This window comes from Podarcis pityusensis, assembly GCF_964106645.2.
Source record: "Podarcis pityusensis genome assembly, chromosome: 2".
Lineage (NCBI taxonomy): Eukaryota > Metazoa > Chordata > Lepidosauria > Squamata > Lacertidae > Podarcis > Podarcis pityusensis.
The window spans coordinates 96,617,557-96,640,967 of record NC_138029.1 but is presented as its reverse complement, the minus strand read 5'-3'; the positions used below and the strand labels follow the sequence as shown (position 1 = coordinate 96,640,967).

At 41.2% G+C, this 23,411-nt stretch overlaps 1 protein-coding gene across 3 annotated transcripts in view; it reads right to left on the bottom strand.

The window, feature by feature from the left end:
• Positions 1-23,411, bottom strand: part of PDZRN3 (PDZ domain containing ring finger 3) — a 173,944-nt gene that overhangs the window by 5,317 nt on the left and 145,216 nt on the right. For all 3 annotated transcript variants that reach the window (XM_080995654.1, XM_080995655.1, XM_080995656.1), the window contains 4 exons: positions 15,478-15,731; positions 12,352-12,439; positions 2,584-2,682; positions 1,490-1,552 (listed from right to left, as the gene is read on the bottom strand). In XM_080995654.1, the coding sequence (XP_080851780.1) occupies positions 1,490-1,552; positions 2,584-2,682; positions 12,352-12,439; positions 15,478-15,731 (504 nt within the window). The remainder of the gene's footprint in view (positions 1-1,489; positions 1,553-2,583; positions 2,683-12,351; positions 12,440-15,477; positions 15,732-23,411) is intronic.

Below are 23,411 nucleotides of genomic sequence, written 5' to 3'. Positions count from 1 at the left end.
CAGTGCCCTTCAGACTCACTGGAAATGATTCACACCCAACTCTCAGAGATACTTTTTATGTAAAGAGGTCACCAAGCACCTACTCTAACTAATGCTGTGGCGGTTATTTTTGCCCAGTTATTTCCAAAGAAATGACCTTAGAAAATAGATCACTTGTTATTTTGGGGTGGGGGAAGGAAGTACAGTGGCCATTATGAAGTGGACAAATGGTGTGTGGTCTTAATTTAAAGCTTCATTCATTCATACCAGCTTCTCAACACCTCATGCTTCCTGAAATGTCTATTATGAGAATGTTTGGGGTTGTATCCAGTGAAGTCATCCTGTTCATGCAAGAACTTCTCCTTGTGCAATGGAAGTCCTTCTCCCTGTGTGTACCCCAAATCTGTTCTGGAGGTTCCCCCAACCCTCCAATGAAGATTTGGCTTGGATGTGGGGAGATAGAGGTGAGAACCGGACAACTTTGTTGGATACAACTCTAAATCAGTATTGCCTCCATTAGGCTTTTGAAGGAGTATGGCTTGCCAGGATTCTTCCTGCACAGCACTGAAGTGCTCTGGATGATTTGATTTCCTTTAAATAGATTCCCTACCCCCCCCAAAAAAAAAATGTTAGATGAAGCTGAAAAACATAGACTGCTTTCTCTGAGGGTAAAGGTTTCCATGAAATGGGCTGGGGGCATGGTAGGGATTTGGCACAACATGTAACTTTAAATCAACAGTTTTGATTGGCAACTCATTTTAAGTGCCTCATCACATAGAGAGTGCTGCTTTTTTCCAAGGCAGGGCAGGCTCTAGTATTTAAAACTTTGCCCTGGCAAGATAAATACCTGCTCCTGCCACATAAACTTCACAGCATCAGAAAGTAATGTGACAACTGGGATTCTCAGGGCTGTTTTGAGGCTGAATAAAATAAAGATGATAAATCTCTTTGCCTGCTAAAAGCGCTATATGATGGCAAATTCAATAACATTACGCCAGTGTTCAGAGACTGTTGAACTGTCCCCATTGGTAGTTTCTCACAAACATAATGCTGTCAGGCAACACTTTGGCTTTCATGGCTGATCTATGAAAGTAAACTGCATTTGCCCTAAACTGCGAGCATCTGGCCTTCAGGTATTTCATCAAAAGACTTATTTGGGGGAATATTTATACTGGGGACTTTTGAAATACATTTTCTTATATATTTTATTCTACTTACTGCATTTCTAGACCACCTTCCTCCCTGCAAGGACTTCAAGGTGCCTGACATGCTTCTCCCTGCTCCTCATTTAATCCACACAAGAATCCTGTGAGGCGGGTTAGGGTGAGAGGCAGTGACTGGCCCAAGGTCACCCAGCGAGTTTCATGGCAGAGTGGGGATTCAAACCCTGGTCTCCCAGGGTCTAGTCTGAGACACTAACTACTACACTACAGTGGCTCATCTGTTGGAAATGTCACATAATAGGATAACTGAAGAAACTGTAATAGGATTTCACATAACATAAACTCACTTGAATTATACGATCACCCTCTCTGATGCGACCATCTTTTGCAGCAATGCTGTTGGGATCAATCTACAAAAGAGCAGAAAGTTGGCTACTTTTTGTAGCATTTCTTCCCTGCGTACTTCCAACCACTGGCATGTTATCTGAGATTGCCTTTACACATCGTTCACAATCCTTCTTGTTTCTCTTGGACATGGATGGGGAACCGCAGACCCGGGGCTCAAATGCTGCCCCCAGGCCTTTCTACCTGCCCCCAAGCCCCACACCCTCTTGAACCATGCCCCTCCACCCAGCTTTGGACTCTCGTTGAGTGTTTTTGCCTAGGTGGAATCAGTCCTCTAATAATTCTTGCTGGTCTGGGTAGAGGATAGAGAGGGGTGTGTGAATGTGAAGAAACTAGCCTACGGCACAAACATACAATTTACATTTATTGCTTTCCCCACATTATTTGCCTGTGGCCCTGCCCACATATGCATGTCACCCCCAGAAATTTGCCCTGAGGGGAAAGTTACACTTGGGCTGAAGAAGGTTCCCCAACCTGAGAAAGAAACACTGCACTATTTTACTAGGAAACATATGATTTGCATGCAAGAGGTCCTAGATCCCATCTCCGGCATTTCTAGGTACAGGTGGGGAAGATTCCCGCCTGAAACCCTAAAGTGCAGCTGCCAGTCAACGTAGACCTGGTGCCCTCCAGATGTTTTGTACAAGTCCCCCAGCCCCAGACAGTCAGGGATTATGGCAATGACAATCCAACAACATCTGGAGGTTACCAGTCTTAAGAAAGGTCAATGTAAACAATACTGGTCTAGATGGGCCAATCAATGGTCAGATTTAATACAAGGCAGCATCTTATGTTCCCTATGTTCACGACTGGAACCACCAACTCTCTGGTCGCCACTCATCTGAAAGTGGGTACATCTGGAATAGGTCTTCTAATGTTGATCTTAAAAGAACAGAAATAGGTGCCTGAAATGTAGGAAAATTGTTTGATATTACATTAAAACTTGCTTTTGCAAGTAACATGAAATGTAACTGACAGGGGGGAAATGACTTTTTCACAACTACAGTCAAAAGGCAGGCATTATATTTGGTCTCACCTCACTGATATAAATGCCAATATCATCTTCATCATCAGTTCTGTAGCACACTGTAAGCCCAAACTTGTCCTGGCTGTTCACTCGATGCAAATCTACTTCCTAGGGCAAAGGAATGAGACGCTGGTGAATGTCTGGTTTTTTTTAAATATGTGGAAATATTTTGCTTACATTATAATTTCTGTTTTTAAAAGATTGCACTATGTTAATTTACTGAACTAGAAGTGATTATGGACACACGATCAATACAGAGGGCAATTCTGGCTCTTCTATCAATATGCAGTCGTTTTGGAAATAAGACTCTCTTATTGATCATATAGAAGAAAAATGGTCCCTTATGAAGTGGCAACACGCCCCCCCCCCCCCATTTTTAGTGCCTCCACTATAATATTTGTCAAGTGAGTCTTTGGAACCAAAGTCTTCCTACATTTCCAACACCCTAGGAACAGTAACATCATTAGCGCAAAGAGATAAAGATTGATAAATAAATGCTAAATCTATGCATTTCTGTAATGGGAGATGCTGTTTGTTCTCTAATCACATTTTAGCATTCTCTAGACTAGTGCAATGCAATTCTGGAATAGTCTCTAATCCAAATACTTCAAGGCAAAGTTAGCCATGACTACATCCCCATAAAGGCACATACAAGTCTGGGCGAGTGAAAACATTAGTGTTAGTGCTGCACTGAGAAAACAAGGTTGGCACAGATTACAACCTTTCATTGTTCTTGAGATGGAAGTTGTTTCATGGTCTGTGAAAAAGTGGCCTGCAGCAAGGTAGTGAGGAAGTCAAAAGCTGTTTCTTTCTAATCTTAGTTGCATGAAATGGGGAGATTAATTTATAAACTACACACGTTATTGTTATTGATTTCTAGACCACCTTTCACCAAAAATGATAGCAAAGCAATTTATAAGGTGTTATCAAAGAAAATTCATCGTATCAACTGAATGACTAATTTACAATTATTAATTCCAGGAGGTCTACTTTAAGTAGGATTAATATTGGATACAACCTTAAATTTTAGTCTCATGAATTGCATAAGTAACAAAGTCAGCAGTATCATAAAAAATGGCTTAATGGCTTTCTACAGCTTGAGCGTGCTTTGCCATTTAAATGTCATACCTTTGTATTGTCAAAATTCAGCACAGAGTGGTGAAATTCTGCACCCAATGCAGATAATGAGTATTGTGCCATCCAAATACTGATGAGCTGAATTCTGACATGCCTGTGGTTTTCCTAGTACCCTCCATATGGACTGTAATTCTCATTAGCCCCTGCCAGCATGACCTATGGGTCAGGGATGATGGGAATTGTAGTCTAAAATAACTGGAGAGGATGAAGTTGTGGAATACTGGTTTAGTACTTCGGTAGGCCTCAGGATGCTCTTTTATATACCTTTTTGGGGGGTGGGGTGGGGGTGGGGGTTAAACCTACTTTGAAGAGTTTTCCAGACCTCTACAATCAAATTGTACCTTGGTTCTCGAACGGAATGTGTTCCAGCAGTCTGTTCGACTTCCAAAAATGTTCGAAAACCAAGGCACGTCTTCCAATTAGCTGCAGGAGCTTCCTGCACTCAATCAGAAGCCGTGGAAGGCATTCGGGTTCCAAAGAACGTTTGCAAACACTTGCTTCCGGGTTTGCAGCGTCCAGGAGCCAAAACGTCAGACTCAAAAGGCGTTTGTGAACTAAGATACGACTGTATGCTTCAAAAGTATCACCCATCATATCATATGAAATTTGCATCTCATCCCTCATCTTTGAAAACCAAATGCTCCAATCTCCCTCTCCAAGTGGGCACCACAGTTTCAAACCTGCTAACTCCCATGCTGCCTGTATCACGCAAATAGTTAAGTGGGGTGAGCAATGCCTATCCTCTAAAAATCCCTCTAACCCTTCCCCAACCTCCCCAAATCATCAACAGCCAATCATAAACATGGCTAGGATTCCAGCCTTGATCTTAAAGGGAACTTGGTGTGAGAGGCGTTGTTTAAAGAACTGGGGACAATGGCCACAGCACTATCAAATTCAACATATATGTAAGTGGGCAACTGCACAGTCACATTTGACTTCAAAAGCCGGAACTTCCCCCAAATGAGGGGATTCGGAATAAGGGAATTGAAAGGGAATTCACAGTTTCCAAAACAATATTACTAATTTGCGACAATTAACAACCAACTTTTTTTTACATAGTCCTTTGGATCTCTGGATAAACTAACCTAAAATGACAGCTTAATACTTTGCAGGATACCTAGCACCCCAAGTGTTTGGTTACTCACTGCTTAGAACTGCTTTAAATATTCGACTAAGCTGGCAGTACACAGACAGTGCTGTAATAATGAGCTTGGAAGCCATTTAAAAATTCCCACGTTTGTGAGGCAAAGGGGAAAAACACACCCTGTGTTCCGATTGAAAGAGAGATTGCTGGCTTCTTCCTCCTGGTATTAATGCATTAAAAGTCCTAATAACATAATAGTCTTGCCTCTGAGCATCTCTCAATTTCAACCCGCGGTGCCATTCACCGGGGGAAGACAATAAAACTCACCAATATGAATAATTTATTGGCATGTCTAGATGACAGCTGCCACGATAAGCAATCTCTTGTTATTTACTTGTCAACATGTGTAATTTGTTTTGAAAAAAACAGAGCAGTAAATGTCAGTGACATTTCAGATGGTATTTAAATGATTTTCAATCAATAGGCACTATTGTGAATGGCTCCACACTCTCTCGTCGTGCTTTCTTTTGTTACAGAAAGGTTGAACGCATCAGTATAATGGCAGAAGTTTTCCATATTTCTAAGGCTCTGCCATTATTTTTTTTAAAAAAGAGGATTGAAGCTGATCAATAAGGAAGATTAGATAATGTCAGCCAAGTACAGTTGCTGGGGTCAGTACTTTAGGTTTCATCAAGCAAATGGAAATGAAGTCAGTAAACTCTGGCTCTAATTTATGTTTAGGAAAGTTACTGCCTTTTCCTTTAAAAAACAAAACAAAAACAAATTACAGATCCCTGATCATGGGTGCGATATGTGCCTGGTAAATGGCACCACTCACCATCTTGTCTGCAGCATGGACAGGATAAATCTTTTACCCCTTCTTAATAAGCAGCTAACATTACTTGGAGGGAGGGAGGCAGGGGCTCTTTAGCTTTTGCTTGTAGAAGACTGGGGGGGGGGGCATGATTTGGCCACAGAGTGTCAGACTAGGAGAGCAGGGTTCAAATCCCTACTCAGCAGGTTTTTACATTTTGAAATATGGCAACCCTAATATAAATGCAATTAAAGAATTAAATAAATGGTGGGGCAAAGTCAGGAGTTGGCACTTCTGGGTTTCATTAAATCTTGCCCTCTAAATGTCCTGTAAGTCAGTGATTCCTCTATTACAGTGGTACCTCAGGTTACAAACACCTCGGGTTACAGACTCCGCTAACCCAGAAGTAGTACCTCGGGTTAAGAACTTTACCTCAGGATGAGAACAGAAATCGTGAGCCAGCGGCGCGGTGGCAGTGGGAGGCCCATTAGCTAAAGTGGTACCTCAGGTTAAGAATGGTTTCAGATTAAGAACAGACCTCTGGAACGAATTAAGTTCTTAACCAGAGGTACCACTGATATTGTTGCAAGCCACTCTGGATGCCATAGAAGCCACGTGGCACAGTCAGTTTCTCACTTTGCTTTCACAATATGCAAGGACATATTTTAAGGAGCAGACGTCTTGCTTCAAAAAGCTATTTTCAAGTTACTTTAGGCAAGGGCTATGGCACCAACATGACTCTGCAGAATAACTCCTTGTGCACAGTACAATGGAGAATTCATGTATTCTGTGTATTCATAGGTACTCCCTCTGCTGAACTCCTGAATTGAAGGAGGTCTGGATAGATGACCCTCAGGGTCCCTTCCATCTCTGCAATTCTATGTTTATAAGTGAATGGGGGAGCTTTAAGTCTGGAACTCCCATGAAAGCAAGGAATTGTGAGCGTGAGGCAAAGCAGCCCTTGGGGCTCCATGATTCAGCTCAACACCCACCAGTCAACTTCTTTTGTCCCCCATTCACTACAGGGAAACTTTAAAAAGTGGCTATAACTTTTTTACTTTTGACAGAATAGATGAAATTTGCAGACATAACAGTCCCTGCAGAGCAAACAACTAGGTCCAGCAGAGGCTTTTGTGTCTGATATCTTTAAAGTTTGGGCTTTTTTTTTTCTTAAGGAAAAATTCATAACTTTTGAATTTGGAGCAGAATTAGATGAACATGAAATGAAAAAAAATCTGATTTACCAAAATACCTGGGTGAAGACTAAGACAAGCAAGTGGCCTTACCAATAGTTCCCACTCCTCTTAGTCCTGGAGCAGCCCACTCTCCCCCATTGTCTTTCACCCAAAGAGAGCCCCGCACTCTACCAACACACTGGGTGCCTCCAGACTGCCATTATTTTGTGAGAGGGGTTCAAGTGCATACCGTAAATTTAGGTTTGCATAACTGAAACGGATTGCACTGATTTTAACAACCGAATTCAATCCTGCACTGATTTTTTTGAATTCTGAGCAACGTCAGTATACGATAAACACAATCTGAATCTAATCTAATCATAATCATGTGGATCAATCAAGAAATATGTTTTAGGACTGAGATCAAGTTTTATGTTTCAAAGATGTTCTATGTTTTATGTTTCAAAGAAGCTTTTAATATTTCATGCTTTTGCTTTTCATTCTCTAGTATTTCAACAGAGAGCTTGAGCTTTTCAATATGCTTCAAAGCCAGAACGCTTCATTCCACATCTCCTGTTTGGGATATATTGTATGCGGGGAAGCCACTTGAGAAATATCCGAAATACACACACACATCTGAGGAAACCGTGCTCAGGCAAATGGTCTTTGTAAAAAATTCCCTTCAGAATAGCCTCAGAGCAGGTGTTTGGTACCTGAATTTTTATGAGTAATTAGATGTAGACTTACCCTTGGGTTCTATCCCCCCAGCCCTGGTTAGAAGTAGAAATAACTGGGATTTGATGCTACCCTAGATATGGTAATTTTGTGTACACAGAAAGAAGAACAGCTGTTTCCTAGCTGCCTATGCCTCAATAAAGTTTTTATGTAATCATAAAGCTTCAAAAGATTTTATGGACATCAACTCTATAAATTTTAAAAGCATCAAAGCAAAGAACATTTTTAATTTTCAGAGTACTTTTTGGAACAGAGTACTTTGCTTAAGCAAAAAACAATAGCACACCCTACAAGTACTAGCGTCTTCATTCCCATTACACAGTATAATTCACGGACCTCTATTTGCTTCTCAAAAAGTAATAACGTATTTTGGTTAACATGGTAAGGTGTGCAGATATTCCATGTATTATGGACCAAGAAATTATACAACTACTAGAATAACTTCTACTTGAACAAATAGTGACCGTCACAAAGGCCACAAGTAGAAGTGGGCTTCTAATAGGAGCACAAATAGGACTTGAGTGAACAGTCACTGCAGATATAGTTAGATGTCTCACATCTGGATCCTGAACATCTCTTCACATCAATACATGTGACAGCAGCAACCAACAGCGCCAGAGTAATGTTGTGCATTATGCAATTATAATTTAGAATATGCACAGAGATCCGTTGTAGGCCCACTGAAGCGAAAGGAGGATGTGCAGCCACTGTGAAGGATGATTGTACCCTAATTGTCTTAGAAGTCAGGAATGATCTAAAGAGGATACATATTATAAGTGTCATGAGTAAGCATTAGCATAACTTTTTGAGATGTAGATTACCCTTTTCTTATATAGAGCTCCGATAAAACCAAAGCATGTGCAGATATGAAACTGAAATGGAAGCAAGACAATTACATAAAATTATTCAGGCCCTACGCCAACTGGTGGCAGATAAAGAAAGCTAAACAACCTGAATGCTGAAATATAAGTGCCATTTACAGTGAGACAAGAATACCATAATGTGCTATGATATTATATGCCTCTGGCCATTCATAACACTAAGGTTTCAAAATAAAAGATAATAGTAAATTAGCCTCTGTATACGCAAACGGAAATTTGTGCCCAACAGATTATTATATTGTGTTGCAGACAATCTTCTGTTAAAGGGGCAGGTTAAAACTTTAGAAACACGGAGCCAGTCTTTTCAAAATACGTACTTGTATTGGAAATAAAATTCTCTGGAGTAAGTGGGGCTATAAGATAAGGAGCTTGGATGCTTCCCTCAGTTTTGTCAGAAAGCAAATCCTAATGACAGACATCAAATCTGTGTCCAATGGGCTTCCCTACAGTCAGCAGAGATTTAACTGTAAAAACCAGGATCCTAGAAAGTCAGCTATGTCCAGTTTTGTTGAGCATTTTACATAGACTCATAGACTTGGATACAGGATTCTTTTGCCCAACGTGGGACTCAAACTCTGAGATGAAGAGTTTCATGCTCTACTAACTGAGCTATCTGAAAAGGCTTATCAGTCACCACTTTTCTTGAAATGAAGCTAAACCACAATCAGGTGCACACTTTTTGCAAATAAATCCCACTGAATTCAGCTAAATTTAGTTTTGAGAAATCATTCCCAAAATCAGGCTGGTAAGGATGTATTGACCTGTACTTTTACTGCTCTCACATTTTTGTGTGTGTTTGGTGCTCTAGACAAGGTACATGTTCTAAGGTTCATCTGCAGTAATGCATTTAATGATAGAATCATAGAATCATAGAGTTGGAAGAGACCACAAGGGCCATCGAGTCCAACCCCCTGCCAAGCAGGAAACACCATCAGAGCACTCCTGACATATGGTTGTCAAGCCTCTGCTTAAAGACCTTCAAAGAAGGAGACTCCACCACACTCCTTGGCAGCAAATTCCACTGTCGAACAGCTCTTACTGTCAGGAAGTTCTTCCTAATGTTTAGGTGGAATCTTCTTTCTTGTAGTTTGGATCCATTGCTCCGTGTCTGCTTCTCTGGAGCAGCAGAAAACAACCTTTCTCCCTCCTCTATGTGACATCCTTTTATATATTTGAACATGGCTATCATATCACCCCTTAACCTCCTCTTCTCCAGGCTAAACATGCCCAGCTCCCTTAGCCGTTCCTCATAAGGCATCATTTCCAGGCCTTTGACCATTTTGGTTGCCCTCCTCTGGACACGTTCCAGTTTGTCAGTGTCCTTCTTGAACTGTGGTGCCCAGAACTGGACACAGTACTCCAGGTGAGGTCTGACCAGAGCAGAATACAGACATCAAATCTGCTATCCTAGTTCTCAGAAGAATCAGTCACTTTAACTGCTTTTTGTTATCATGGTATCTGTTAGGAGATTACTAAACTGTCTGTAAGTGAACCCTTTAACAACCCTACCCTGTATGTTGAAACAACATGGAAATCTACTTGTATTTGTGGTGGCTGCTTTAGAAAGTATGTAGAGGCAATGTTATTTATTTCTTGCCTTGATCATTTTTAAACGGCTTTATGGCTCATATATGTACCAACATGTATACATAAGATATGGGCCCAATTAAAGCTTCAGAGTAAGAGTTGCAATTTAGAAAACCGCTGATATGCTGCCATGACATTGTTCTTTTATTCTTTTTTGGTTTGAGCTTTAAGAGAGGCTGTGTAATATGCTGGGGGCTGCATTCCTTGTAACACCAGATGCCAGTTTCAGATACTGAACTTAAAGGCCTTCAATGGCCTGTTCTTGGCAGATACTCAATTCTTGTGACTAATATCAGCCTGTACAGATTGCTAGGCAATTCTACTGTGTTTCATTGAATTCTAGCAAGAACTATAGTCATTTACACAGGGGACTTGTTGACTATATCTGTTAAGTCATTAATTGTGAGTTAGGATGGCCATAAAAGCCTAGATGATGGACTGGAATTCAGAGTGTATTTTATGGAGAGAGTAGTCCAGGTGGTGTGGTTTGATATTTTACATCCTTTTCAGCATTCTGACTCGAGTCAATGAAAAAGTGCGTCTGCAGTCTGTTTAAGACAAATCTGTCAATAAGCAAACAATACAGCTAGAAGCTGCCCGAGTGTTTGTTACACTTTGACCCTTTCCATTGATCTCAGTCTCCCAGGTTTGAAACGATTCTTAAAGGCTTTCAGAGAACGGCTATTTAAGCTGCAAGCATTTCCTAAATGTTTAGCTGGTACTGTTACACAGCTTTATTATTTTAACAATCTAAGTGCTCTCTTTATGTCAAAATTATAAAATGCCATGAAATGATTTGAGTCGCACGCGCTATAGTTACTGGCTGGCAAGAGCACATGTGGAAACAGCTGCCCGCTTAACCTGTCTGACACTTTGAGCAGTGATAGCAGCAACAGTTTGTTGCCCAGCTCCTTTCAGCAATGGCTGCAGACTGCCTGAGTTGAGTTCCCTGTCCTCTAGCGGGGGAGGGCAAAGGAAACACTTTTTTGGATCGCAGTTGTTGCTTTTCAGAAAACCACCTTCTGTATGTAAGGGTTTGTGGGGTAAGAATTCAGCAGGAACGGGCAGTTAATCTGGACCCCTGCTTTGGGATTTTCACAGTGGTTTGGAGCAGCATTTACCTCTGCATTATCTTCTAGAATGATGAGCCCAAGTGACTTTGTACTTCCCCCTTCCTTGTTTATCTGTATGTGTACCGGGTGGGAGCTAGAGGTCTTTTAGTGGGTGGCAGTTTGAGCAAAACTATGAAGCTGGAGACAGATTAAGCTAGTCATTCTTAAATTTCATTCAAATCCGTGCAGCAAGTTAGTCAAAGCTTGAATTCCATGAGGCGAAAGTGTGACCTCTGGATCCAGCCCCATGATTTTGCTCAAACTAAATGAGACACATGATATTTCTGTAATTTGTCTTTTAAAAATATATTTCATTGCAAACATTGAATCCAAAATAATACTATACAAACAAACAAAACAGAACATACAAAAAAAAGCAGAAAAGAAAAATAAAAAAGCAAAGGAAACAAAACAAAACTAAACAAAAACGAAAAAGCACACATCTACAGAAAAAAACCATATCATTACGTACATTTACACATATTGACTTCCTTCCTTTGTTCTAAGACCTCAAAAAATTTACTCTTACTATATTGTTTGTAATTTTTGTTATGATTCTGCATTGAAAATAAATAAAAATTAAAAAATAAAATAAAATAAAATATATTTCATTGCTCTACTTTTGTACTTTTTACTAAACTTATGATTTGAATTTATGTTGCCTATGATAGCAGGGGAAGCATCTTGACTGGGGACTTTGAGAGAACAATAACAAGCCATGGAGGAGAAAGAAGCACTTTGCTGTAAACAAATGGAGGCAAGACATGCTTCTTTCAGATGTAAACATTTCTTCAAGAATTAAAAACACACAAAACCCTACAAGCTTCTCTTTGAAATCTACCACAGGTATAAAACTACGCTTTTGATACTGCGTTCCCACATGAAAATCCATGTATGCAAAACTGTAAAAAGTGTATAAATAAAACCCTTATCTCCCCAAATTATTATTCAGCCCCTCACAAGTATAACTAGAACAGATAAGGAGAAACCTATGGCTGCTTGTATTATGAGCTGAGGACATGACCTCTAATCCTTTAATTACACAACATATAATTAACTACATATTAAAATTAGTAAGCACTAATTTCCTGCCGTCTGTACACCGAATTGCAGAGTAAAAAGATTTTCCAATATATTTTGGTAGCATAAGTTCATAATTTGAATGCAGCACTAGTTGCTAAGTCCGTGGCACATGAAAATATAATAAAAGTATTTTGTATGTTGAATGGTTGCTTCTAGTTATTACTCATACCTCTAATTCTAGCTCCTCTCTGTCCATTTCTTGATGAATGCCTCCCATATAATCATTTGGGTCATAGTATTCGTGCCCTGATGAATGCCTGGGAAAATAAAGCACAGTTTAGGTTATCACTCCCTATTCTAATTAACATATTAATCCTCCCCCAGCCTCATGGCAGATCATCACTAACATGTCACACATACATCAAGGCTGATGCGCTGCAGGTGATCAATGGTGTTGAGGACGTAAGCTCATTAAACAACAGAGAAAACAAATATTTATTTTTTAAAAAAACTGTCTCGCTGCCTTAACATATTGGCCAACCAGGCAGAGTTGGCCCACTAGAGAGACAGAGGGGAACATTTGTCAAAGACAGGTGATGGTATGAAAAAATGCTGCGGAGGTAAGGCTTGGGGGTGGACCCATGAAGGGGAAAAAACGAGGGCCGGAAAAAGAGGGATGGCAGAATAAGCATTAGCACACACATTTTATTATACAGGGTAGTGGTCATAGGTTCCCATGTTACACCTGAGCACAGGCTCCACACTTCTACTACTTCCACTGAGAAAACTCAGGGGGGAAACATACAGGCTGGTTTCCTAGCAACCACCTTTCCACGCGCCCTCTTATCACCTCAGGAACAGGAAAATATGCCAACATCCATCCTCCAATTCCCTCTGCCTCGGAGGTGGAGGGGAACCACAGTGAGCATGTGAGAAAAGAATGGTAACTTAATTAATAATTATTCTTTTTTTTTTAAAAAAAAAGCTGTCCTCAGAAAAGCAATATGGATACTGCACAATAATAGCATGAGAACATGACCCCCGGTGCCTAATCTCTGACAGAAATTGCACAAATATATCACCTTCCCAATCCTGAGCTTTGTAGCACATGCTCATTTGCCTGATTTCTGATTGTGAAAATAATGTTTTGTCTTTAATAATGATGTAAGGTTTTTTTTTTTTTTAAAAAAAAAATGGATATATATTTATATGCAGAGGAAGTGGGCAACCAGGTTTTAATTCCGCTTTCAAAATATGAGAACTTGGGATGTTAACTCAGTGAAATTGACTGTCAACAGGTCCACAATTGTCAAAAAGAAGCAATATATAATTAACATCTGGAATTCACTTCATTGGGATATGGAGACGGCTATAGATGACGTTAAAAAGAACTAGGCAAATACATTAGGCACCATAACAAAAGAAAACGAGTCTCTGTGTTCAAGGATTCTATCTTTCTTTCTGAATACCAGATGTTGAGAACCATCTTCTCAAGTAGATTGAGGGGCTCCAACATGACATCTTGATGTGCGATGTCGTAAGGAGCCAGGACTCTTGTTTATATATTGATGGGAGAGTTGGGACTCCTCTCTCTCTCTCTCTCTCTCTCTCCCTCCTTCCATGTAGTGGGATCCCATGCTATGGGAGGGTACTGACTAGATTTGAAGGTCCCATGTGACTGTTCTATCTGCATGGGTGATTTATTCACAGAAGTCTCAAGCAGTTGGGATCTGTACAGAAGTGGAGTGTCTCTGCATGTGATGGGGGCCTAAGCTACCCAGTACTCTACAATTACTGACACCTCACTCTGCTATCAGCCTCCCCCAACTTGGTGCCCTACAGATATTTTGGACTACAGCTCCCATCAGCCACTTCCCAGCACTGTGAAAAGAATCCAAGTGGGAGTGGCCACATTCTTAGGCTAAAACCATGTTGAAGCAAGAACACTATCCAAAGCTCCATTGGCTTTTATTTCATTGCCAGTGCATGCACAAAAGTGGACGTCACTTTTTACCACTCATGCACCATCCTACCAGCAATGTCATTGCCAGTTTCTGTGAACAAGATGGGAAGAGTTCCATCACAAACGGCACTCAACATTTGTTGTGGGAGAAAATGATTCCTGTACTATCAGTATAGGTGGACTTGCAAACAAGTAAAGGGTGTGTGTGTGTGTGTGTGTGTGTGTGTGTGTATGTGTATGTATAACTTGCTAGTATAGAAGTTTCAGACTCCCATTAACAGTAATTAAAAATTGATTTTAAAAATTCCTTGACAACATTTTAAAGAAAGATCAGCCCTACAGAATAGCTTATTTGTGTAACATTGCCACGGGATTATAATAAAAGGTAATTAATACACTGAAAGAGAATGTAGTGGCTCCTAGCAATCTACAATTTATGGCCACCATTAAAAAACGGATAAGATTGAACAGCAGCACTGTAAACAGGTAGTAAAGAGCACTGCCAGACACATACACCATAGTCCAGATTTTAGGGGGAAGACCTGCAGCCCAAAAGGTCCCAGGTCCAATCCTTGGTTTTTCTAGTTGGGAGACCCAAGGCATCAGGCCTGGGAAATTTCTCTGCCGGAGACCCTGGAAAGCCATTGCTGTGGGCCAGAGTTCTAAGAAACTCTTTATTTATCTGTGGGTTCACTCAGCCTTTTCCTCCTCATCTAAAGGCATATAGAGACTTGGCATAATTGCTCATGCAAACTTAGAAGTGAGCAGGTAGCCTCACAGCATTTTATTTTTCACTGTCTTGTTCATTTGGTTTCTCATTCACAATGCCAATGGGCCTGCAATTTCTCAGCAGTCAAAGTTACTGCACTGATTCCACCATTTCGTGAATTGGTTGAACATGTGAGACACAGACGAAAAAATTGGCAGTGCTGAGTGTTCCATGCCACTGGATTTGCCTAATCCCAGCTTTCCATTTTTCCTTCCAGCAGTCAGCATTCTGTGGCCACTGAGCACGCTCAGTTCTACAGGGGTCCCTCCCTTCTTCCTTAGAGTGCCGCTGCCTAAATCTTTTTTTTTTTTTTTTTTTTTTTTTGTACTTGGTTCCCCCATGTCTGCTGATACCCCCTTCTTGTGTCTGGGCAATGTCACTTTGGCAATAGCACTCACAGACTGAACATCAGAATTAGAGTGGATGGTTGCATAAAATCTTGCAGATATTTCAGTCCTAATGTTTTTGCTCCTGAAAATGGCAGTTTAGATCTTCATAATGATGTATGGTCGTTGTATATTTTCATCCCAAGTGTATGAAATCTAGCCCCACCCAATGCTTCAATGCTTCAGTGTTTACTGCCTTTTAATGTAGAGAGGTGTGATTAAAATACTGGTACTTACTCCTCAGGTAAGAGATATGGGTCCAGTACTGAAACTGGTGGGGTAGGTGAGCTCATCTTGGTAAGAGCCATGATGTGTTCAAAGGTGATGTCAGTCTGGGTGCCCATATCCACCAGGAGACATTCATGAGAGGGGCTGAAGATTTTGCTGCGTGGCGCTCTCCTCAGGACCTGAACTACGATGGGATCTTTAGCTGTTTTGAAGGCTTCTACTGCTTGGTCATGGGTTGCTTTAGATAAATCTTTTCCATTTACCTGTGGGGGAAGAGGAAGAAAGGTGAGTCTCGTTTATCTAGCGTTCCCTTCATGTAAAACCATTCATGACATGAGCTTCGTTTCTGTAAGTGCTACTTGAAAGTAAGGCTCTGGATCACCTAACTCTAACCTGCTGTGCATTAGCAACGAGAAAGAACAGCAAGTAGTTCATAGTGGGTGGTTAAATCTCTGCGGAACAAGCGACCACCTTCTGGCAACTTCAGAAAGTCACAGCCCGATTCACTTCCATTTGAAATCAGTTCAGGGGCAGTGTGGGCGTAAAAAGAAAAAGAAAAAGTTCAGGATATTGGACTAAGCTCTTATTGCACTGTTGGGCACATCATCAAAGGCTCGTAGTTTTAAACTGCATTATCACAGGAGCTTTGTTATAGCTCTGATCTACAGAAGAAGAACATGATACAGGAAGCAAAAGTGGCTACATCCATGAATCCACTAATAAACTCTTCAACTCCCCTCACAACCTTGGGAATGCATTTCCTGACTGCTGAACACAGGCTTTTCAAATATTCAAAGTTATTCCCATCCTCTTAGCTGCTACTTGTAATACTGACTATATAAAAAACAGTTTCCATGGAGCAGAGAATGGGCCTAGAACCATAAGGTGAAGTCCTACTGCTGAAAGTAAGCTGATGGTATCCGGACAAGACAGTAATCTCTGCCATAACTTTAGGCCTTCTGCAGGTCCTTCATCTTGGCATGAATGTTTCCTAAGGCTGCAGTTGTACGGAGGTTGGGGTAAAGCAAAATGCAAAGGTGATTTAGCTGCCTTATCCTATGCCCTGCTAGATTTGAGCTGGCGAGGTTCAAGTGAGGAAGAAGGAATGATCTTGCATTCTTCAGTCTGCTTGCCTGTTTAAAATTTTATAGCTTTGATGCTTTCCCTCCTATTGGAAACAACGAGAGAAAAAAGGGAGGGAGAGGTTTAGACCTACTCAGAATCCCCCAACCCAGGTGTGAAGGCATGTCAAGATGACTGGGAGGTCTTGGGAGCCATGACATGCCCCTAGGACACCCATTTTTTGGCACCTCCAATGTAAGAGCAGCAATGTCAATTGGGCCAGAGCTTTGGAAGAGCTAGGTGTTTCAGAGAGGTTGGTTCCATGGGTGGCATGTCTCATTTTGCAGCTTGAGACAAAACAATAAGTACTGCCTTGTCCTGCCACTGCCGACATGGGAGCTGCTTCTCCACCACAAGGGTGCCACCTTGGGGGCTTCCAGCTGCCTGAGGCAGTGGCCTCATCCCACCCAATGGGATAGATCCAATCTATTGTACGGCCTCTGGGACACACAGGATTGAGAAATGATGTAGAAAGAATAATAATATTATTCCTACATTATTTAATAATATTCTGTAATAATATATTGACATCTTTTGTGAGCAGCCTGTTTAAACTACTGAAATACTGTTTCCTTTATTTTAAATATCATCTTATGCTATTTTCAGTTTATTTTCTAAAACGTTCTTCCACACCTATCATGTCTCTCAAGTCCATTTTGTATAACAAAGCAGTTTGTTTTGCAGATGCTACACACACACTTAATCTTTAGTGAAAATGCACTGCAGAGATATTCACCTGGAGCAGCTAAGTATCACAATCTGCTAAGTACCCTCAGACATGGCTCAGCCATCTGGATAAAGTGATGTCAACACAACACTCTTGGCTCTACAGCCTTTCCCAATTGATTTTGAAAGGATCTAAGGCTCCTTTCCCCAAATTATTTCCATATGCTTTTTGTCCGGCATGCATTACATGGGTTCCCCCCTTCTTTGGGATAAACTGAAATCCACTGTGTCATTTTCACTGCAACTTATAGGTAGCCTCAGGCAATCTGTCATACTTGATAAAAATTAATTTGTATCCCCCATCTCTGAAACAAGAGAAACACCTGCACCAATATTGGTGTAGAAAAGGCCCTTCCATTTTTGAAACCAAATTACCACTGGAAACTCCCCACTTGCAGGGATTGTCTAGGGAAAAATATAACATTGTGCTTTGGTGAATGTGCTGGGGGAAATGATTTCCCCTGGCTGTTCTGAGGGCTCTCCTGACACCCCAAGAGGCAATTTCAGGGGTTGGGAAAGGGTAGAAATCCCATTGCACAAGTGGGATACCTTGCACAGTGCTTGCACCAATGGGAACCTGCCCCAAGTTTATTTTTTTTAAAGCCATTGCTACATCCTCCAGTATCTGTCCATTGCAATGCTTGATCACTGCTGACCTATGCCTGAATGCAAATAAATAAAGCACCTTCGGCTGCTCCAAAAGCCTTGTTTTCTCAAACGACCTTTCCCTCTTGCTGTCCCTTAGGGCTTTATGTCTCTAAAAAGAAAGGAAAAAAAGAAATCCAACATTCTCCCTTCTGTCAAATCCCTTCCCAAACTCATCTTTGGCACAATGCCTTAGTCCTTTTCCCCTATGGAAACTAAGCCATCATGTGTGCAACTCAAATGAAACCAGATCTTCCTTCTGCCTTCCTTCCTTCCTGTTGAACTTTGGCTTATAAGGCCCTTGGGTCAAGGACCTGCCTTTCTGCTGCAATTCTTTAGAATGCCATGCACAGTGACTGCTTATTATAAATTAACAACCTGTTGCAGCCATCCTGGGATGCTAACCACGATCATAGTGCCAGGCGATTCACAAGCTTGCTGCATCTGGTTCAAAGCACATGCTTCCTACATTATATCCAACTTTGTTCTGGTCATTCAAGTGGAAGCCATCACTGATGACCTCACAGGATCACATGGCCAGGTTGATAAACATGTATCCACAGACCCAAAGTTCTCTATATAAATAAACTTACAAGAACTGTTGTGTCCACTCTTAACTACCATTGCCATTGACTTATTTTTCAATTTGGGCTAAGGGGGATTTATTACATTGATGGTATGCTAAGCACAAGAGCAGTGATGGGGAAACCTGTGGCCCCCGCAGAAGTTGTTGGTCAACAAATTTCATTGTTCTTGGCCATTGGGGGCAGCACTGTCTGGGGAAGGTGGGAGATGGAGTCCCAACACTGTCTGGAGGGTCACAGGTTCCTCATGCCTGAACTTGAAGCATTCACTCATAACAGAAAGGAATATAAAACAAAACCTATGCAAATCTAGCATGCACCTGGACCTGGAATACTGTATGCATCTTCTCACTACAGAGTTGGGAAAGGTTCAGAAAAGAGAAACCCAAATGAGCAATGGGGTGTAGCAACTTCCCTATGAGGAAAGTTTACAACATTTGCACCTCTTTAGTTTTGAGAAAAGGTGAGTAAGACACATGATAGAGGTGTATAGAACCATGCAAGGTTTGGGTAAGTGGACAGAGAATGGCCCCAACTTTTCAAATGTTTAAATGGGGCTTAAACCCCATTAGTTTCAAGCCGCCTTTTCTTAATTAAGCCTGTGATTAAAAAGACCTATTCCATTTCTATTTTGCTGTTTTATTTTTTAACTGGCCTCTTTTTAAGATACTTGTCATCCTGCTGCTTTTAAACTGTCACTTTTTAAAAGTTAGCATTTTTCTTAATGATACATAAGCTGCCTTGGATAGTCTACGCTCCCCCAAACAGCTTATGAACAGTTTTATAAGTAAATAAATGAGTTTTCATGGCAGATTTTTGTTCTAAACTTGTATGATATCTGACAAGAGTGCCCTGCAGTAAGTGGTTTTGTGGACCAGACCTTTAGGATCACTTCTGTTATTTTAAAAGAAAGAAAAAAGCTGGATCTTCTCAAGTCAATATGGCCATATAAAATCAAATAATGGCTTTGTATGAAGAAACACCTGGTTCCTTCAGTTTTACAGTCAACCCAAATTGATCATAAAGCTTCCATATATGGACTGGATGCCCACAGAGAAGTGAATTTGCATCAGGCTGAAGCAGGCTATGTATCTGAAGCTGTGCGGTACATCAAAAGCCTTGTTCTGTTAGCTACTCAAAGCATGGGTGGTGTGCTTGGGGAGGAAATACATTCTTCTGTTCTCTTTTATAAACAAGAGTTTATTTATAGGGAACGTGTAGCACAATAGATCTGAAAGGGACTGAGTGCAAGACAGCTCTGAGAGAGCAGATTTATGCAGAAAAGTAACTTGAGATCAAAGCAGGCCTCACAAATTTTGCTTCTGGCAGTAATTTTTAAGACATCTATGTTTACACCTCTGTTTCAGGATGCACACAACTCCACGTAGGAAAAATTACCTGCTTCAGAATCTTGGTAAGGCCTGGCATTAGAAGTTAACTTCACTGTGAAATTGGCACATGGGGAAAATGCTAAGCCTGCTTTCAGGTTGAATGGGTGCCATCTTAAGACTGGAGTCTGCACACCTATACCTTGACAAAGGAACATCTAAAGTGCTCAAGCTGCTACTACTAGTGAATTTTTTTCCTAGCTCAATGATATCACTCAAACCAGGCTTAACACAGTACTTCTAATTAAAATGCGTGGCAATTATCTATTTTGCAGACTAAAGATGTTTCACTGTCCAAATGCCTTATTTATTCTTGGACAGTTGGAAGCAACATGATGATCTATAGTACCTTTGTAACATCTTTGGCATTATTGCAGTGCCGACATCAATTAAGGAAGAAGGGGGCTTGTAATATTCCTGTCTAATGTCGAGTGTATGCCAGATCTCACTCCAATAAATGTTACAAGCATTATTAATCAGAGATTGATGAATCATCCTTTTTGCCACACTTCATTGGCCAGATCCTGAACGCCTATCAGTTACTTCAGTGGAGATGAATTAATTTATATCAGCTAGCATTGTAAACATTACGACTACGGCTGTTTCTAGCCAGGGAAATTACTAAAAATCACACTGCAAGGAGGAAGCCTTATTGAAGGTGCATATCTGAAGTAAAATGGCTGCAAACCACTAAGAATCAACACACCTTATACAACAAATTTGAGAACAGATGTTCCTGACAAAAAGGGATAACATGGGTTTCAGGCTCCTTTTCCACTCAGAAATTAACTAGTGCTTCTGATCAGTTTCAGGATTTACATTCACATATCCAACATAAAGGGACATGGGTGGCGCTGTGGTCTAAACTACAGAGCCTAGGGCTTGCCACTCAGAAGGTCGGCGGTTTGAATCCCCGCGACAGGGTGAGCTCCCATTGTTTGGTCCCAACTCCTGCCCACCTAGCAGTTTGAAAGCACGTCAAGTGCAAGTAGATAAAAAGGTACCGTTCCAGCGGGAAGGTAAACAGAGTTTCCGTGCACTGCTCTGGTTCGCCAGAAGCAGTTTAGTCATGCTGGCCACATGACCCGGAAACTGTCTGCGGATGAACGCCGGCTCCCTTGGCCTATAGAGTGAGATGAGGGCACAACCCCAGAGTCATCCACAACTGGACCTAATGGTCAGGAGTACCTTTACCTTTACCCAACGTAAGTCTTTCCGTTTTCCTGCCTGCAGCAATTAAAATGTTCAAAATGACCTTAAGCACAATTCCTTCTCCACTTGGCCTGGGCCTCTGCATCTATACAGGGCAAGGCATTTATTCTTTAGACTTTGCAGAGGGCGGTTGCACCCCATCTGCAAAAGTAAGGACTCCATCCCCTCGCTAGCCTTTTCAAACTTTTTTTTTAAAATGAATGATGGCAAGGAGAAATAACAGTAAGTGAAAATTGTATGTCTGTTCTCTATTTGGCAGTTCTTGCTCCTGTGCTTGTCTGCACAGGTGAGGGGAAGCATCCAGCTGCCCTTAGCCTTCAACTGTCTGTAGCAATAGAGCATTTGTGCATGAAGACAGTCATGCTCTTTGCACAAAGGCTAGTAGGGCAGGGATACTTGGCATCATCCCTCCTCCAGTGTTGAGGAACACAGCAGCAACAATGCCCAAATAGGACTACAGTAAGTGAAAGTCATTAGTAGTGGGACTCTGTAAGTGAGAAGAATTGCTGAACATCTTTCAATATGGGTAGAAATTCTCATTTTAAAAGGCTAGCTCTCTTATTCAACAACCCCAGAACCCAACAGAGGGCGACTGAAGTTCCTGATTTGAAATATATGACGGCTCCTTTCACAAATCAGGAAACACTTATTGCTTTACTATTACCCACATTTTGGTACTTTTTTGGCTAGGTATCCATAGTTGTCTTGCTATGAAAACGGAGTCTGGTGGCAGCAGAAGTTGAGAAGAGAGGAGTGGGAGAGGTAAAAATCAGAACAAGGAGTTGGGATTGGAAGTGGTTCTTGAACAAAGAATGGATTTTGTTGGTAGATGCCTTTTGAGTAAGAAAGGAGGATAAGAGACGCATTAGAAGAGTTCTGCTCTTCTGTCCACATACTGGCCAGCCAGATACCTAGGAGAAGCCAACAAGCAGAATATGTGCGCAAGAGCCCTCTTCTGCTTATGATCAGCAATTGGCATTTCACTGGAGTGTCTGTATAAAGTCATCAAATAGCTCTGTAATGCTAATTAGAATAGACTGGATCATTCCAAGCACATCTATTCAAAAAATGAATTCCAATGATACCGAGGGAATTCATTTCCATGCCAGCATAATTAATATTTCAGCTTTAAGAACCAGTTCACCACAGTAGCCACAGTATTGGTTATAGATCTGGAAAGCCCTGTTCCAAATCTCTGCTCAGCTGTGGCACTCGTGTGTGGCCTTTGTCCAGCGGTGACTCAGACAGAGACACAGAGATGTAGATGCTGAAGGCTGTGGCACATGAGATCCCTGAATCTGGGTCTCCAGTTACTACAGCATTATTTAAATGCTCATTCTAAATGTGATTTAAAGTAATTTGGCTGTTGTTTTTAACTAGATTTTTATTTTTATTACTTTAGATTTTACGACTATGTTTTTTAAAAGCTGCATGCAGCCTTGATTCCCAACTTGGGAGAAAGGCAGGATATAAGTACATTAAACAAACAAACAAACAAACAAACAAACAAACAAACAAACAAACACCCCATCTCAGCATTATCAAGGGGCTGACCTACTTGCCTCCACAGAGCTGATACATCAACCCAGGCAATGTGCCTGATGCAAGCTGATGGATAGACAACAGATTTTCAGGCTCCAGGCCAGACAGTTGCCCCTTTAAGGTTCTCCACTAGGCAGCAAGGGGAGCATAAAAGGGCTCAGCTGAGAGGTCCAGGACCATAATGGCTCAGTTGTGCCTTATGTTTCTTGGAACAAATAGTCGGCTTTATGTGCTCTGTCCAGGGTTCTGAAAGGTCTACCACTGACCTCCCTTCTTTTCAGGAACCCCTCATTTTAGCTGTAATCCTGCTACTCTCCTTCCTGCCAGTACTGAACAATTTGCACCCTTCTGAGATGTCCATGGAATCTGCTTTACCAAGATAGACAAAGTAATAATATCCCAGCCTAAGCTTGCTCACAAGGCTGCTGTAAAGTAAAAATACAGCTCTGATCGCCTTGGAAGAAGGGCAGAATACATACAATAAATAAGCACTTAATGATTTGTCAGTTCTAAATTAAAGGTGAACAACAAAGAGTCTTGTGGCACCTTAAGGACTAACAGATTTATTGTGTCATGTTTTGTGGTGTTGTGGCTTTCAAAAGGCCTCTGCCACAATAAATTTATTCTCTACAGTACCACAAGGCTGCTGTTTTTGTCGCAACTGACTACCACAGCTGCCTCTCTGAAACGCTTCTTTTCTAGCCGACATGATCCATTGCATATC